Source organism: Schistocerca nitens, chromosome 8 (assembly GCF_023898315.1).
Source record: "Schistocerca nitens isolate TAMUIC-IGC-003100 chromosome 8, iqSchNite1.1, whole genome shotgun sequence".
NCBI classification, from domain to species: Eukaryota; Metazoa; Arthropoda; class Insecta; order Orthoptera; family Acrididae; genus Schistocerca; species Schistocerca nitens.
In genome coordinates, this window is record NC_064621.1 from 560,408,935 (window position 1) to 560,424,210 (window position 15,276).

A 15,276-nucleotide genomic window follows, 5' to 3' on the forward strand; every position below is an offset into this window, starting at 1 on the left:
ACACCCCTACCTCTCTTCATCATCATGACTGTTCTCCAATGGAACGTTTGCGGTGTACCCTGCCGTTAGGAAACGAAATTATGCCCTCACGACCACTTTGAGCTTCCACATTATTTACCAATTTGTTTTGACCTTCTGCCTGAGGTTGGCATTCCATCTCATGGGGGGCCATCATGCTGCTTATACAGGATGACATTCATAGTCAACCCATTTTCCTGACTACCCATCTTAAAGCTGTTGCAGTTCGCCTTTTCCTTCCCCCACCTGACTTTTTCCCTCTGTACCATTTATGTCCCTCCATCATTTGATGTCACCAGGGCAGACTTCCTTCAGCTTATTGGACAGCTACCTCCCCCATTTTTGCTACTTGGTGACTTTAATGTGTGTCATCCCCATTGGAGTTCTCCCAGGACCTGTCAGAGAGGCACCATTTTGGCTGACCTTCTTAATCAACGTAACCTCTTCTGCCTTAAGACTGGAGCACCCACTTTCCTTTCTGACTCATCATACACCTATTCCCATTTGGACCTATCCTTGTGCACTGCCCAGCTTGCCCCTCGTCTTGAGTGGTCCATTCTTTCTGACACCTACTTGAGCAACCATTTCCCATGTGCTATCCATTTGCTGCATGCCTAAATGGCAGCGTTACTCCTGGAAGAACAATGTTTCCCCAGTTGTGATGACCAGCTGGAAAGTCTCACAAATGTTATCCTTACTGCTGCAGAACGGTCCATTCATTCCTCGCACTTCTTCTTTATCACATCATGTCCCAGTCCCTCGGTGGACTGAGGCATGGCTCGACGCAATTCGTGCACGGAGGCATGCTCTGTGTTTTTAATAGTTATCCTATCATGGCAATCTGCTTTCATTATAAACAGATGTGTGCTAGGTGTCATTGCGTTCTTCGGGATAGCAAAAGAGCTAGCTGGATTTCATTCACTAGTTCTTTTAACAGTTCCACCCCTTCCTCTGTCATGTGGGCCAACCTCTGACGGCTATCGGGGACCAAGATCCATTCCCCAATGTCCCCCGCCTGTGGGTCTGGGGTAAGAATAGGCCCGAGGTATTCCTTCCTGTCGTAAGAGGCGACTAAAAGGAATCTCACACCTTTCAGCCTTTATGTGAAGGTTTCCTGTAGGGTTTGACCTCCATTTTTCAAAATTTTCCCGAAGAGAGAGCCAGTTGGGGAAGGGCGCCTTACATGGTGCATAGTGTCCATGCGTCGAGACCTCTCGCATCCTTCGTCGACGTGGATCTGCACTTATCCTCATTTTCCAACTGTTGTGAGAGGTCACTGTCCTGGGTGCGTATTTTTCCATCAACTGTGCAGTATCATTTTGTTCACCGATGATGATGATAATTGACTTGGTTACTTGGTTGCACCTGATATCCAGCACGGTAGCCAGTCCGTTGTGGTGAGGCTGCCATGTACCCTGTTGGTTGTAGCCCCCTGACCACACAGGGATCACTCTGCTGATGCCTGTGCCGTTAGCTCCCCAGGTATGTCAAGGAGTAGATGCCCATCCCCCTGGGACATCGTGACTCCCAGCAATGGCCTTCCTGCCGGGAGGCATTCTCTGCAGCTGGGTAGCGCCCGTGTGGAGGGCCCCTGGTCGTAGTGGGTGGCATCAAGGCTGATCAATGAAGTGTAGTAGGTCATCTCTTGCTGGTGGTCAACAACCAGCAGTCTCTAAGTGGTAGAGTTCTACCTTCAATGCTAAGAAATGCGACCCCAAATTGTTCCCCTCCCTGGCCACACCATGGGGGGAATGCCAGGCTAAGGATGGCAGCGAAGTTTATTCGCCCCGGTACCTTGTATATACAAGAGTTGATGGGGAATCTTTCATGTCCAGGTTTTTATGGAGCATTTAGAAGACAAGTTTGGGGAGGTGGAGGGTCCAAAATGTGGTCAGCGTCAGTCTTGATAAAAACGGCATCGTCTGCCCAGTCACTGGCATTACTCGCTTGTGATGAGTGAGGGGATGTTCCTGTTACCATAACACTCCATAAGAGCTTAAATATGGTCCAGGGTATCATATTTCCCAGGGACCTTCTTTTGCAGTCTGACGATGAGCTGTGCGCCAATTTAGCGCAGCGAGGTGTTCATTCCATCCGGCACGTCCACCGGGCTCTGAGGGATAATCAGGTTGCCACCGGTGCCTTCATCTTGGCCTTCGAGGGTGACACATTACCCGAGAAGGTCAGGGTGATGGTCTACCGCTGTGATGTGAAGCCATATATCCCTCCCCCGATGTGCAGCTTCAAAGTGCTGGAAGTTCGGCTATATGTCTTTCCGCTGTGCTTTGTGCCACCTGTCATGATTATGGACATTCCTCGCATCCCAGTACTACATGTGCCTCGCTTCCCATATCTGTGTCAACTGCGCAGAGCACCATTTGCCTTGTGTTATTCTTCATGCTTTCTCGGCGATCTGTTGACATCTTGGATATTCAGGAATCCAGCCGGATATTCGTGTCGTTCTCGCACAATATTTCAACAGCTGTCTTCTTCAGGTGCTACCTGAGACTGGTCCTTGTGTCGATCGAGTCTGCGACCGGAGGGGTCCATTGAAGCTGAGTCTGGCGGGCGCGGACCACAGAGGGAACACGCGACTCGGTGCGGACCAAAGATGGAATGCCCAGGTCCTTCCGGGCATAAATACTGGACTCGATTGACCCAAGGACCAGTCTCAGGTAGCACCTGAAGAAGACAGCGAGGCACGCTGTAGAAATATCGTGCAAGAATGACGCGAGTACCCGGCTGGATTCCCGAATATCCAAGATGTCACCATTTGCCTTGCTCACCAGACTGCAGGATTCTCCAGAAAGAAAGGAAAATAATGGAATACAAGACCCTGGACCGACTAACCTACACTGAGGCAAAGATAAAGTATGAGAGGCTACATCTTGTGCGTATGGTGTCAACTTTCACCACTGCTATGAAAACAGTTCTACTATCTTCCGTTCCACCACATACAGTTGGCTCTGAGCCGCGAAACTCAACCTGCCCCCTTGATGGTGGGAGGCACTTCCCTCCTTGTTGCTCCTGCACCACCTACTTTGGAAGCAACAGCCCCCTCCTCCAACCATTGACAACGTCAGTCCCCATTTCTCAGCCGGAGAAGTATACGTCTTCTTCAGCTCCTCTTGCTAGGGAGGGGCCCCTTGGGTCACTCCCTTTTTAGGATCCTACCAGTGGTAATGCTGACATCTACCAGTGGTTCAAGCAAACAGAGGTAGCTGGTTGTAGGGCTACACAGTCCTCCTCAGTCCCTGAGACTGAATCACTTATGCCCTTACAGCTGGACAAACCTAAGGAGCAGTGCGAAAAACCGAAAAAGACTCCTAAGAACCAAGGCACTGTGGTGGCACCCACACCAGTGCTCCCTACAAGCTCTGCGTCTGAGCATGAAGTGGCAATTCTGGCGTCCACTGAGGACCTAGATCTCGCTAGGCCCTCAGACACAATGGATGTTCATCGCACAGGTACTCATTCGGCGGCAGCAGGTGACCCTGAGGCATAGACTGCCTTATTGAGTGTTTTATGCCATCCCAGTCTCACAATCAAATCATCCTCCAGTGGAATTGCGGCGGTTTTTTCCCCCACCTGGCTGAGCTACGGCAACTGTTAAGGTTTACACCTGCTTTCTGCATTGCCCTCCAGGAAACCTAGTTCCCTGCAATGCGGATCCCTGCCCTTCAAGGCTACAGGAGAAATCACAGGAGCCATAGCAAAGATAATAGTGTCAGGTGGAGTTTGCGTCTATGTCCTGAACTCGGTATCTAGTGAATCTGTGCCCCTTGAAGCTGTGGCTGTCAGGATACGGATGATGCAGGAAATAACTTTCTGCAATGTATATCTCCCTCCAGATGGTGCAGTACCACAGAATGTATCGACTGCACTGATTGATCAACTCCCTAAACCGTTCTACTTTAGGGAGATTTTAACGGCCATAACACCTTGTGTGGTCGCACTGTACTTACTGGCCGAGGTAGAGATGTTGAAACTTTACTGTCCCACCTCAACCTCTGCTCTTAAATACAGGTGCCCCCACACATTTCAGTGTGGCAACTAGCACATATTCGGACATTGATCTCTCGGTCTGTAGTCCTGGCCTTCTCCCACCTATCCACTGGAGAGCTCGCGACAACCTGTGTGGTAGTGACCATTTCCCCATCTTCCTGTCACTATCCCAGCATCTTGCCCACATACACCTACCCAGATGGGCTTTAAAACAGGGAGACTGGTTAGGCTTCATCTTTGCCATCACAGTTGAATCTCGCCCACATGGTGCCATTGATGTTGTGGTTGAGTAGGTCCTACGACGATTGTTTCTGCGGCAGGAAACACGATCCCTCGCTCTTTAGGGTGCCCCTGGCAAAAGATAGTCCCTTGGTGGTCGTCTGAAGTTGCTGAGGCAATTAAAGATAGTCGGCGAGCTCTACAGTGACATAAGCGGCACCCTTCCCTAGAGCACCTAATAACCTTTAAGCGGCTCTGTGCCCGCGTTCGCCAGCTATAAAACAAAGGGAATGGGAGTGTTGGGACACGTACGTGTCAACCATTGGGTGCCATACGTCATCTTCTGAAGTCTGGATAAAGATCAGATGTCTTTTTGTGCTCTAAACCCGAACAGGTGCCCCTGTCATTAACATGAATGATGTGTTATGTACCAATGCAAATGTGATTGCCGAGCACTTTGCTTGAGCCTCTGCATTGAAGAATTACCCCCTGCCTTTCACACCCTCTGATGGCATATGGAAAGGAAAGCCCCCTTGTTCACTACACTCCACAGTGAACCCTATAATGCCCCATTTACAAAGTGGGAGCTCCTCGGTGCCCTTGCACATTGCCCTTGCACAGCTCCTGGGCCAGATCGTACCCACATTCAGATGATTAAACATCTTTTGTCTGACTACAAGTGACATCTCCTCGTCATCTTCAATCGGATCTGGTGCGATAGCGTCTTTCCATCACAATGGTGGGAGAACACCATCATTCTAGTGCTCAAACCTGGTAAGAACCCACTTTTGACCCCCCAGGGGGGCTCAAGGTCCTTTCATGAGTATGTGTGTGGCGAGCATGGGGCCCCGAGCTATTGCAGCCTTCATTCTTTCCTGGGCTGCATTTCCTTTTTCTTCCCATCCTTTCCTGTCCTTGCTCCTTCCCCTCCGCCCTCTGCTCTCCCTCTCTTGGTGTCCTTGTTTATGTTGGCCCCGCTATCCACCTGGTTATGTTGGCTTTGCAATTTGGTTTTGTTGCGTAGTTACCTCATCCTTTTGTCATTCTCTGGTCCCCCTCTGGGGTTTGACCTCCATTACTAAATTTCTATCCTGTAGTGTGAGTCATTTGGGGAAGAACACCATACCTAGTGTCTCCAGCATGTGCCCTCCTAGTTCCTTCCATCTTTTCCTTCACGTTGTTGTCCGATGCTAGGGTACATAGCCAGTATGGTAGCCAGCCCGTGTGGTGGGGCCGCTACGTACCCTTTTGGTTGAGCCCCCTGAAAACACAGGGTCACACTTCTGATACCTGAGCTGTTACAGCCTCATGTAAGCCTAGGAGTGGTTGCTTGTCATCCTGGAGCATCGAAACTCCCAGCAGTGGTTGCCATGGCAGATGGCCATTGCTGTGGCTGGGTGGCACCCATGGGGAGAGACCCTGATCGGAGTGGGTGCTATCAGGGCGGACTCTATGCAAATGAAACGCATACAGGTCCAGAACTGTGGCTCTTCTTCTACGGCCGTCTCTTTGAATGGAAATCATTCTTTTTGTGCTGCTTCTTCTGCCCCTTCGGTCTTCCCTTCCATGGCTACCCCCTGGGAGGAGTGTTAAGCTCGTTGGCCAGGGGCAAAACCTTTCCCCTGCTACCTGGTTTGCAACAGGACTGATGGGGATACTTTCGCCAATACCACACCTTTATTTTTTGTGGAATGTATTGAAGACAAATTTGGCTAAGTGGACTCTCTCAGCAAGATACTGTCGGGTTCGTTGTTGATCAAAACTGCTTCAGCTGCCCAATCTGCAGCCCTTTGTGCCTGTGACCATCTTGGCACAATTCCTGTCTCTTCAAATATGGTTCAAGGTGTAATTTTTCACAGGGATCTCATCCTTCAAACTGATGAGGAACTTGGGGACAATCTAGAACGGCGGGGTGTTCACTTTGTTCGGCGTGTTCAGAAGGGCCCGAAGGACGATCGCATTGATACTGGTGCCTTTTTATTGGCCTTTAAAGGGGATGCCCTCCCTGAGAAGGTCAAGATTATGTTTTATCGATGTGATGTGAAGCAGTACATTCCACCACCTATGAGGTATTTTAAGTGCTTGTGTTTTGGACACATTTCTTCCCACTGTTAGCAGACCCCCTCTCTGTGGTGACTGGCCGCACTCCTTGAGGGGAATTCCCGTGTTCCCCCCTCTTCTGTGTGTCAATTGTCATGGCAATCATTCTCAATGTTCACTGGATTGCCCGGCTTATATGAAGGAAAGGAAGATACAAGAGTATAAGTCCCTTGATAACCTAACCTACACTGAGGTTCGTAAGAAGTATGCACGTCTTCATCTTATATCAGTGACGTCTAGCTGTGCTTTAGTTACATCTTCACCCCTTCCTTACCCCAGTCCCGAACACATCTCCTCCCCCCTCACCTGCGGTTCCCACTCCCACCCCTCCCCTCTGGGTGCTACTCCCCCTCCCCTGCTAGAGAAGTGTCGCACTTCTTCGGCGTCTGCCGGTCAAGGGCGCCCCTCTCGGGACCGCCCCCCTTCCCGGCACCTTCCAGGCCAAAGGTCTGACGGCCACAAGAACCACAATCTGTGGGCCCCCAGGTCACCCGCTCCCTTTCTGTTACAGATCTTGCTGCAGCTGGCTTCTTTCTGCAGCACAGGCCTCCTCGATCTCAAACGGAAAAGAAGAAACATAAGTTCCGGGACAAGGAGCCTCTGGTGTCACCAGATGTCCCATCCCCACCTTCGCAACCTGACTCTGACCTGCTATTTATGGATGTCACCCCCCCCCCCCTCCCTCCTTGTCGGTGATGGCTGGTGACCCGGCAGCATGACAGCCTTTAGCCTATTCACCCCCCTATTTGAATCGTCGTCCTGTGGCTATCCACTGGAATTGTAATGGATATTACCATCACCTTCCAGAGTTGAAATCCCTTATTTCATTTTACTTGGCAGCTTCTGTGGTTATACAGGAATCTCATTTTACTGATCACCCTCCGTGGGTTCTGTGCTTCTTCTCGAAATCGGGTGGGCCCCCTGTGGGCCTCTGGTGGCATATGGACATTGCTAGCACATGGATTCCTCTTCAAACTACGTTGGAAGCAGTTGCTGTTAGGGTCCTCCTGGACTCTGGGGTCACAGTTTGCAATCTTTATCTCCCTCCTGACAGGACTCTTACGCCTGCTGCCTTAACTGCCCTTGTTCAGCAACGTCCTCTTCCCTTCCTCCTTCTCGGGGATTTTATTGCTCATCATCCATTCTGGGGCAGTGCATTTCCATCTAGTTGGGCTCTTCTCATAGACCAGTTTCTTGCAGGCCACAACTTGTGCCTTCTTAATGATGGCTCCCCCACCCATTTCAGTGCTGGTCATGGTACCTTTTCGGCCATTGATCTTTCTCTTTATTCTCCCTCCATCCGACCTTCATTACACTGGTCGCCATACGACGACCTTTGCGATAGTGACCCCTTCCCATTGATTCTCTCATTCCCTTTATGCTCCCCGAGCAGCAGGTTACCTCGTTGGTCTTTCCAATATGCCGATTGGCCTCTATATACTGCACAGGTCGTTTTTTCTCTCTCTTTGTCAGGTTGTATTGATGTCCTACGTGACGTGTCTGAAGCGGTTGTTCGTGCTGCTAGCCTTACTTTCCCACACTCATCAGGACCATTTCGCCGCCGCCAAGTCCCGTGGTGGAGTCCGGCCATTGCCGTTGCCATCCGTGATCGCTGTTGAGCTTTGCTACACATTAAGAGGCACCCATCCGCTGTCAGTCTAATTACCTTTAAACGCCTTTGCGCCAAAGCCCGTTCCTTACTCAAAGGGAGCAAATGGGTGTGTTGGGAACGCTTTGTTTCTTCCCTCGGTTCTACTGTCCCTATGTCACGGGTATGGACTACTCTTCGCTCTCTCCAAAGTTGCCATCAGCAGTTTACCCTCCCGGGCCTTGCCCTCCCAGATGGCCTTTGCATGGACCCGTTGATTCTCACCGAACATCTTGTGATCCATTTTGCAACAGCATTAGCATCAACCTCCTATCCAGCTGCTTTCCTTCACCAGAAACAGTGGGCCAAAGCTTCCGCCTTATGTTTTACCCTTTGTCAGTCAGAATCTTACAACGTACCTTTTACTGAATGGGAACTTCTTTCTGCACTTTCTTCTTCTCATGATACAGCACCTGGCCCAGACTCCATTAATAACCAATTGCTTCAACATCTCAGTGCTCCACAACGACAACATCCTATCTGGTTGCTTAACCATATTTGGCTCCAGGATGACTTCCCTTCTCAGTGTAGGGATAGCATCGTGGTTCCCGTCCTCAAGCATGTTTGTTGAAAGCTATCGGCCAATTAATCTGACAAACATTGTTTTCAGGTTACTTGAATGAATGGATGGTAGCCCGTCGGCTCAGTTGGGTCCTCGACTCTCATCTGTTGTCCCCTTACCAGTATGGCTTTCGAGAGGGACGGTCTCCGATTGATCATTTACTTCACTTGGAATCCACAGTTCGGCAGGCTTTTTCCAGCGTCGCCATTTGGTTGCAGTATTTTTTGACCTTCGCAAGACTTATGACACGGCTTGGCGCCATCATATCTTCCTTACACTTCATGAGTGGGGTCTTTGGGGCCACTACTGATTTTTATGTGCCAGTTCCTGTTCCACCAGTTGTTCAGGGTTCTGGTTGGTACTGTTTTTAGTTCTCCATGGACCCAGGAGAATGGCGTCTGACAGGGTTCCTTATTGAGTGTACTTCTTTTCCTCATTGCTATAGATGGACTTGTGGCCTCCATCGGTCCTTTGGTCACCCTTGCTCTGTATGTGGATGATTTCTGCATTTGGGTTAGTTCCTGTTCGATGGCCTCTGCAGAGCGGCAGCTCCTGGGTGCTATGCAGTATGCCTCTGCATGGACCCTCTCACAAGGGTTTCAATTTTCTCCTTTAAAATCGCGGGTGGTCCACTTCTTTCGCTTTACTACGGTCCACCCTGATCTGGAGCTTTACCTCAATGCACAATGATTACCTGTGGTTGCACAGTTTAGTTTCTTGGATCTTCTGTTCAACAACAAGCTCACTTGGCTGCCTCATATCAGACTTCTGAAGATAGGATGTTTCTGTAAACTCAATGTCCTTCACTTCCTTGCCCACACCTCTTGGGGTGCAGATCATTCCACTCTTCTCCGCCTTTATCGGGCTTCAGTGCTGTCTCACTTGGACTATGGTTGTCAAGTTTATGGGTCGGCTGCTCCTTCCATGCTGCGCGTCCTGGATCCGATCCACGATCATGGTATCCGTTTGGCCACCGGTGCCTTCCCTACTAGCCCTGTTGATAGTCTCTGGTTGAAGCCGGTATCCACCCCCCCCCCCCCCCCCCCCCCCTTTCTGTTTGGCAGTCCCACATTCTGGTTTCTTATGCAATCACAGTCCATTCCTCTCCCACTCATCCTTCCTATTCTATTCTGTTTCCAGACAAAGGACGTCGCCCACCTGATTCCCGCCCTCGGGCGGGTTTACCGGTTGGGCTCCGCCTTGCGTCTCTTAGCCATGATTTTCAGCTTCCTTCTTTGTCCTGTCTCCCACGTTCCCTCCCCAACAACCCCTCTTGGTTAGTTCCTCAGCTCCGGATTCGGATGGATCTCAACTGAGGTCCGAAATATTCCGTTCCTCCGATGGTGTTCCGTTGTTTTTCCACCAAGTTTTATGGGAGTTTCAGGATGGTGGCGTTTTTCACATCGATGGCTCTAAATCTGCTGATCATGTGGGATATGCCTTCACGTCCTCTGTTGGCATGGAAAAATATCTCCTGCCAACTGCATGTGGGGTGCTTATTGCAGAATTGATGGCAATTTCCCAGGCCCTTACCTTTATTAAACAGTCCCAACTCAATCCCATTTTGTTATGTACAGACTCGATGAGTGGCCTTCAAGCTATTGATCGGTGTTTTTCCCACCATCCCTTGGTCTTGGCCATCCATGACCATCTCGCTGATCTTCACCGTGCTGCTTGTTCTGTTGACTTCCTTTGGGTCCCTGGCCATTGGCTGGGGGAGCAGTCACTTACCCCCCCCCCCCCCCTTTTCTGTAACCCCTCCTGCACGGATCTACGGTTTCACATCAAATCCCACTTCGCACAATCATGGGCCAACTCTTGGGAGGCTACCTCCCTGTCTAATAAACTTCATGCGATTAAGGTGACCAGCCCTGTGGCGTCCTTCCTTCCACCTCTCCCGAAAGGCCTCAACCACCCTGTGCCGTCTCCGCATCGGCCATACCAGGCTGACGCATCGTTTGCTTTTGCGCAATGAGCCACCCCCACTTTGTGGTTGTGAAGCCTTCCAGTCAGTAGCCTACATTTTGGTGGAATGCCCCCTTCTTTGGCTCTGCATACTAAGTACAGACTTCCCCACAATTTACGTTTAATGTTGGCTGACGATTCCTGGATGGTCGAACTGGTTCTCAGTTTCCTCTGTAAAAGTGGTTTTTATTCTCAGTTTTAAGGTTTTTAATCTCACTCTGGTGTTGGGGCAGGGCGGTGAGGGTTGGGGTGTCTCCCACTGTAAGCTGTGTTTGGAGATTCCCGACTCACCTCTCTGGCTAAGATCCTCTTTTCTTTTCCTTTTACTCTGTTTTTATCACTTTTTAGAATTGGTTAGTCTCCTTTTCCCATTCGCACTTCTACATTCTAGCGGTTGATTGCTTTTAAATAGCAGGTGGTCTTGCCTTGACTGCTTGAGAGGTGGGGTAATTCCTGCCTCTAGCATAGCCTTGGGGTTGCTCTCTTGCTGACTTCCCTCATTTTGTTTTTACCATTGAAAACACGACTGCACTTCTACGTTTTTTAGCCTTTTCCCTTTTATCGTTCTGACCTTTCTGAGATGTCAAACTGTCTGAATGGACCACATTTGAAACAAGGGACTGATGACCTTGCTGTTTCGCCCCTTAAACCCCAATCAACCAACTAACCCTCCTCTCTTCTTCCACCTTCTTCCTTCCTTCTCTGTCAATAGTTGATAATTTTTATGGCCATTGTAGTTCCCTCGTATAGTGTGAGGTTGTATCAATTTTAGTTATTCCCAGGTCAGAGGGACTGATGACCTCGTAGTTTGGTCCCTTCTCCAGTCCAACCAACCAATCAATCCTCACATGTGCCTTACCTGGCATCCTGCTGTACGCAGTTCCTACGTGTCCTCAATGGTACTTCTGGGGTGCCAATGGAACCACCCTCCTCCATTTATACTGATCCTTGTTTGTTTGAAACTCAACTTGGGTGCTTCGTTTATGCGATTGCATGCCCATCCCTCTTACGCCGTCTCAACACTAGCCACCATTGTGGCATCCGTTTGGCCATAGGTGCCTTTTACACTAGCCCGGTTGAGAGTCTATGCTGAACTACCACTGTCCCACTGCCGTGTCAGCAGGTATGCATGCCGTTTGTCTGCCATGCGTGGCCACCCCTCCTATACATCCTTCTTTGATGATTCCTTTGATCGTCAGTATGGGGTGCGTCCCTCTTCTGTATTACCTCCTGGAGTCCACTTTTGGCACTTCACACTACCTGCAACTTTCCCATTGGGCCTTGTGAAGTGGCACATATTAACATTGGCCTTCATTCGCTTCCTAAGGATGCTACTCCAGCCTCGGTCTATTGCCTCCAGTTTCACAACCTTCGCATGGAACTTCGTGATAGTACCTTTGTATACACTAATGGCTCTCTGACTGACCATGGGGTATGCCTTCATCGTTGGCATCTGTGTTTTTCGATGTTGGCCTCCAGCACGCTGCTCAGTATTTACAGCCGAGATCTTCACCCTTTATCAGGCCACGGAGTACATCTGGCGACACAGCCTTTTCAATTGTGTTCTCTGCTCAGATTCACTCAGTGCCCTTCGAAGTCTGTGTGCGCTGTACACTGCCCATCCCGTAGTGCAGCGAGTCCAGTAAAACTGTCACTTGCTCGCTCTTGGTGACACCAGTGTGATGTTTCTGTGGGTTCCTGGTCTGCCAGGAAACGAGGCTGCTGACACTGCTGCCAAGGCTGCAGTCCATGCCCCTCAGCCCGCGAGTACCTATATTCCATTAGATGAACTCTGTGTTGCCATCTGTGAGGTGGTGGTGTCACTTTGGCATTGCCAATGGTCCTCCCCTCACAGGAATAAGCTCCAGCTTATTAAATCTCTCCCAGTGGCTTGGACGAAGTCCTCTCGGCCCATCCGCCAGGAGTAGGTTATTTTAACTAGGCTGCGTATTGGACACTGCCTTTTTAGCCATTGTCATTTTCAAGTGGCACTATCCCACCACTTTGTACACATTGCACAGAAGTTTTAACTGTCCACCACTTTGTGATGGATACCCATTTTTTAACCGTTCACGTTCCCGCTTGGGTTTGGCGTCTGAGTTATTGGCCGTTTTAGCAAATGATGCGCAGCCTGTCGACCATGTTTTACTTTTTATTCGCCAAAGCAATATGGCGAGGGCCATTTAATTTTTAGCTTTGGAGCTCTGTTTCTGTATGGTGTCTTTTTTAGCCCTTTTTCCACGTGCACATTTTTAACTGTTTTCTATTATGTCAATTGGGACTGACGTATAGTCATTTTTAACTCCTTTCTGTCTCCATGTTCTATGGTTTTGACTTGGGCTCATATGACCCCAGTTGTTTTTTGCGCCCTAAAGCAAAACAAAACCAAAACCATAGTACGTAGACGTTAAAAATATAAAAGCACACTTAACAAAGTTTGTGATTCACAGACAGTGGCAAGCACATCTCTTATCTGATGCAGTAACTGAAGCTCATAGTGACAAGAGTGGCATCCAGTTCCAGAATTTAAAAAAGAAAAAAATCCATGATAGCACTTGGGTAGTTTCCCCACCACTGATGTAGCATGCATTTAACAAGACTAAGAAGCTCGCTAGCTTTCAGATGAATCATTTTCAGAGCTGTAGAATACTGCCCCCCTCCCTCACCCCCCTCCCCAGGCACCCCCTCCCTCACCCCTCCAGCCCCCCCCCCCCCCCTCTCTCTCTCTATCTCTCTCTCGCGCGCGCCACTCAGTGCCTGTACTAAACTGAGACTGTGTTTGGTTCATGAGTGTGTACTGGTCTGCTGTACCTAAGACAAAGATTGGCCTTAGGTGCAGCCAGTCAGTCTGTGATACATCAACGGCAACAACCAAATAGATTATTGTATGTATCGGCCATATTGTCCCCAGTCTGCATTCAGATGCTTAAAAAGCAATATATTTGCTGCATTATATTCGGTAAAAGACATTCTTTTAAGTTAGTTTGTTTCATAATGCAACAAACACACAGGATAGCACAAAAATGTAGCTGCTGGGTAATGTGGGCTTCAACTGGAACATTACTACAAATAATAAAATTGTACATTTGATGAAATTATGGCTTGTTGCAGTATTTTTCTCATTGTTATAAACAAAACTTATGCTTTATTATGCAACAATAATGTGCTCTTTGGAATTGTTGTATGATGTCAGAAAATATTTGCATAGTTACTGTTCTCGTTTTTTGTTGTTGGTGAATTGATTTATAAATTAGTTCATGATTTAACTGGAACTCTTCAGTTGATTTTTCTAAATTCTATGTGACAGAAAATTTGTTATATGTTTAGCACAGTTTACCTGCCCTGCTGTTTGAATATATGAAAGGGCAGAATTGCTTTCTGTTGCTTTCAGCTTGGTGTAACAGATTCTGTGCTCTTGATAGTACATTGTTAGCATTTAAAGTGTTTTCTTGGTAGAAAAGGAAGGAAATCAACTGTGTATTTTTGTTTCCAGGTGGCACATTTGGTGGAATCACAGCATATTGTATGAGTAAGAACAAGTTCAGGCCTGTCCCAAAAATATTGATGGAAGATCTTACGGTTCGTCAGAAGGAAGAATTGGTTAGATCTATTCAGGCTGTTATTAATGACATTAGAGCAGAAGATGCAGCTATGCTTGCGTCATTGATTCTCGCTGATAGAACTCTGTCCGTAACTGTACTGCAGTTGGTAACAAATTTTCTGAGAACTCAGATAGGTGCAGAAGTAACTGGTCCTAGCTATCTTCAGTAGTATTGTTTTATTTTTAAAATCAAATGGTAATGTTTTCATTTTTCTGTGTATTATTTAAAACAGTTACTAAATTAGGTTTTTATCTATCTGTATCACACATGGGCATTTATATTTTGAGAATACAATAATTGTCTACTTTCCTTCAGAAAAATAATGGACTCAGCATTTTTACAAAAGGCACAACACAGGAATTTGGTTGTGTTCATCTATCTTTTAAATAATATAGAAATTCTATGTTGTATGGCTTTACCATGTATAAAAGTACATTATTTTCATAGAATTTTATTCTTATGTGATGAGTGTTGAACAGATCAATATGTGATATGGACTGTGATAAGTTTGACAAATGTTACTGTAAAATTTGGATTTTCAGCAGTAGCTAGGAAAACGAGCTAGAGTGTGATAGTTAGTTTTTATACTTGATGTAATATGTAATCTAGTGCTTTAATATGAGAGTAATATTGTCAGTGCCATGGAAATAAATGAATCTAATTCAGGGATTAATTTGTCAGTATTTAAAAACTCTGCTGAACATTCACTTCAGAGAATTTTATTCTATAAACCCACTATTTACCAACTATTATTAATTTGTATCTTTGTGAAGGGGGAGGGAGGAGAAAGAGAGATCATCTGTTTTATTAAAATACATACAATTCTGGTATGCGATACAATGAACACTACGCACCTGGAGGATCAAAGTCAACAATCGTGAGAGTTCTCAATCAGTTGTTTGCATTTTCTGTGGGTCACATTCATGACAACTCGCCATGATGATGAAAGTGTCCGTAAGTTCCCAAATAAACCATATTATCTCTGAAAACGTGGCTGCATGCTTTCATAACAGAGTTTTCTTTTATCATAATATGTAACATAATGTGATAAATGTTACCCAAGCATATGCATACCATTGGCTCAGAAATTCATCTATAAAATAGGATGAGTTGTCAAGCCAGAAATGATTTAGATCTATATTTAAAACTATCATTAT

The 15,276-nt window shown here is 47.5% G+C and overlaps 1 protein-coding gene across 1 annotated transcript in view; it reads left to right on the top strand.

The window, feature by feature from the left end:
• The window catches only part of LOC126199350 (protein C19orf12 homolog), a 36,619-nt gene extending 21,827 nt beyond the window's left edge, over positions 1 to 14,792 (top strand). Inside the window, exon 2 of the mRNA XM_049936211.1 lies at positions 14,011 to 14,792. Coding sequence (XP_049792168.1) covers positions 14,011 to 14,288 — 278 coding nt within the window. The 3' untranslated portion in view covers positions 14,289 to 14,792. The remainder of the gene's footprint in view (positions 1 to 14,010) is intronic.
• The last annotated feature ends 484 nt before the right edge of the window (positions 14,793 to 15,276 follow it).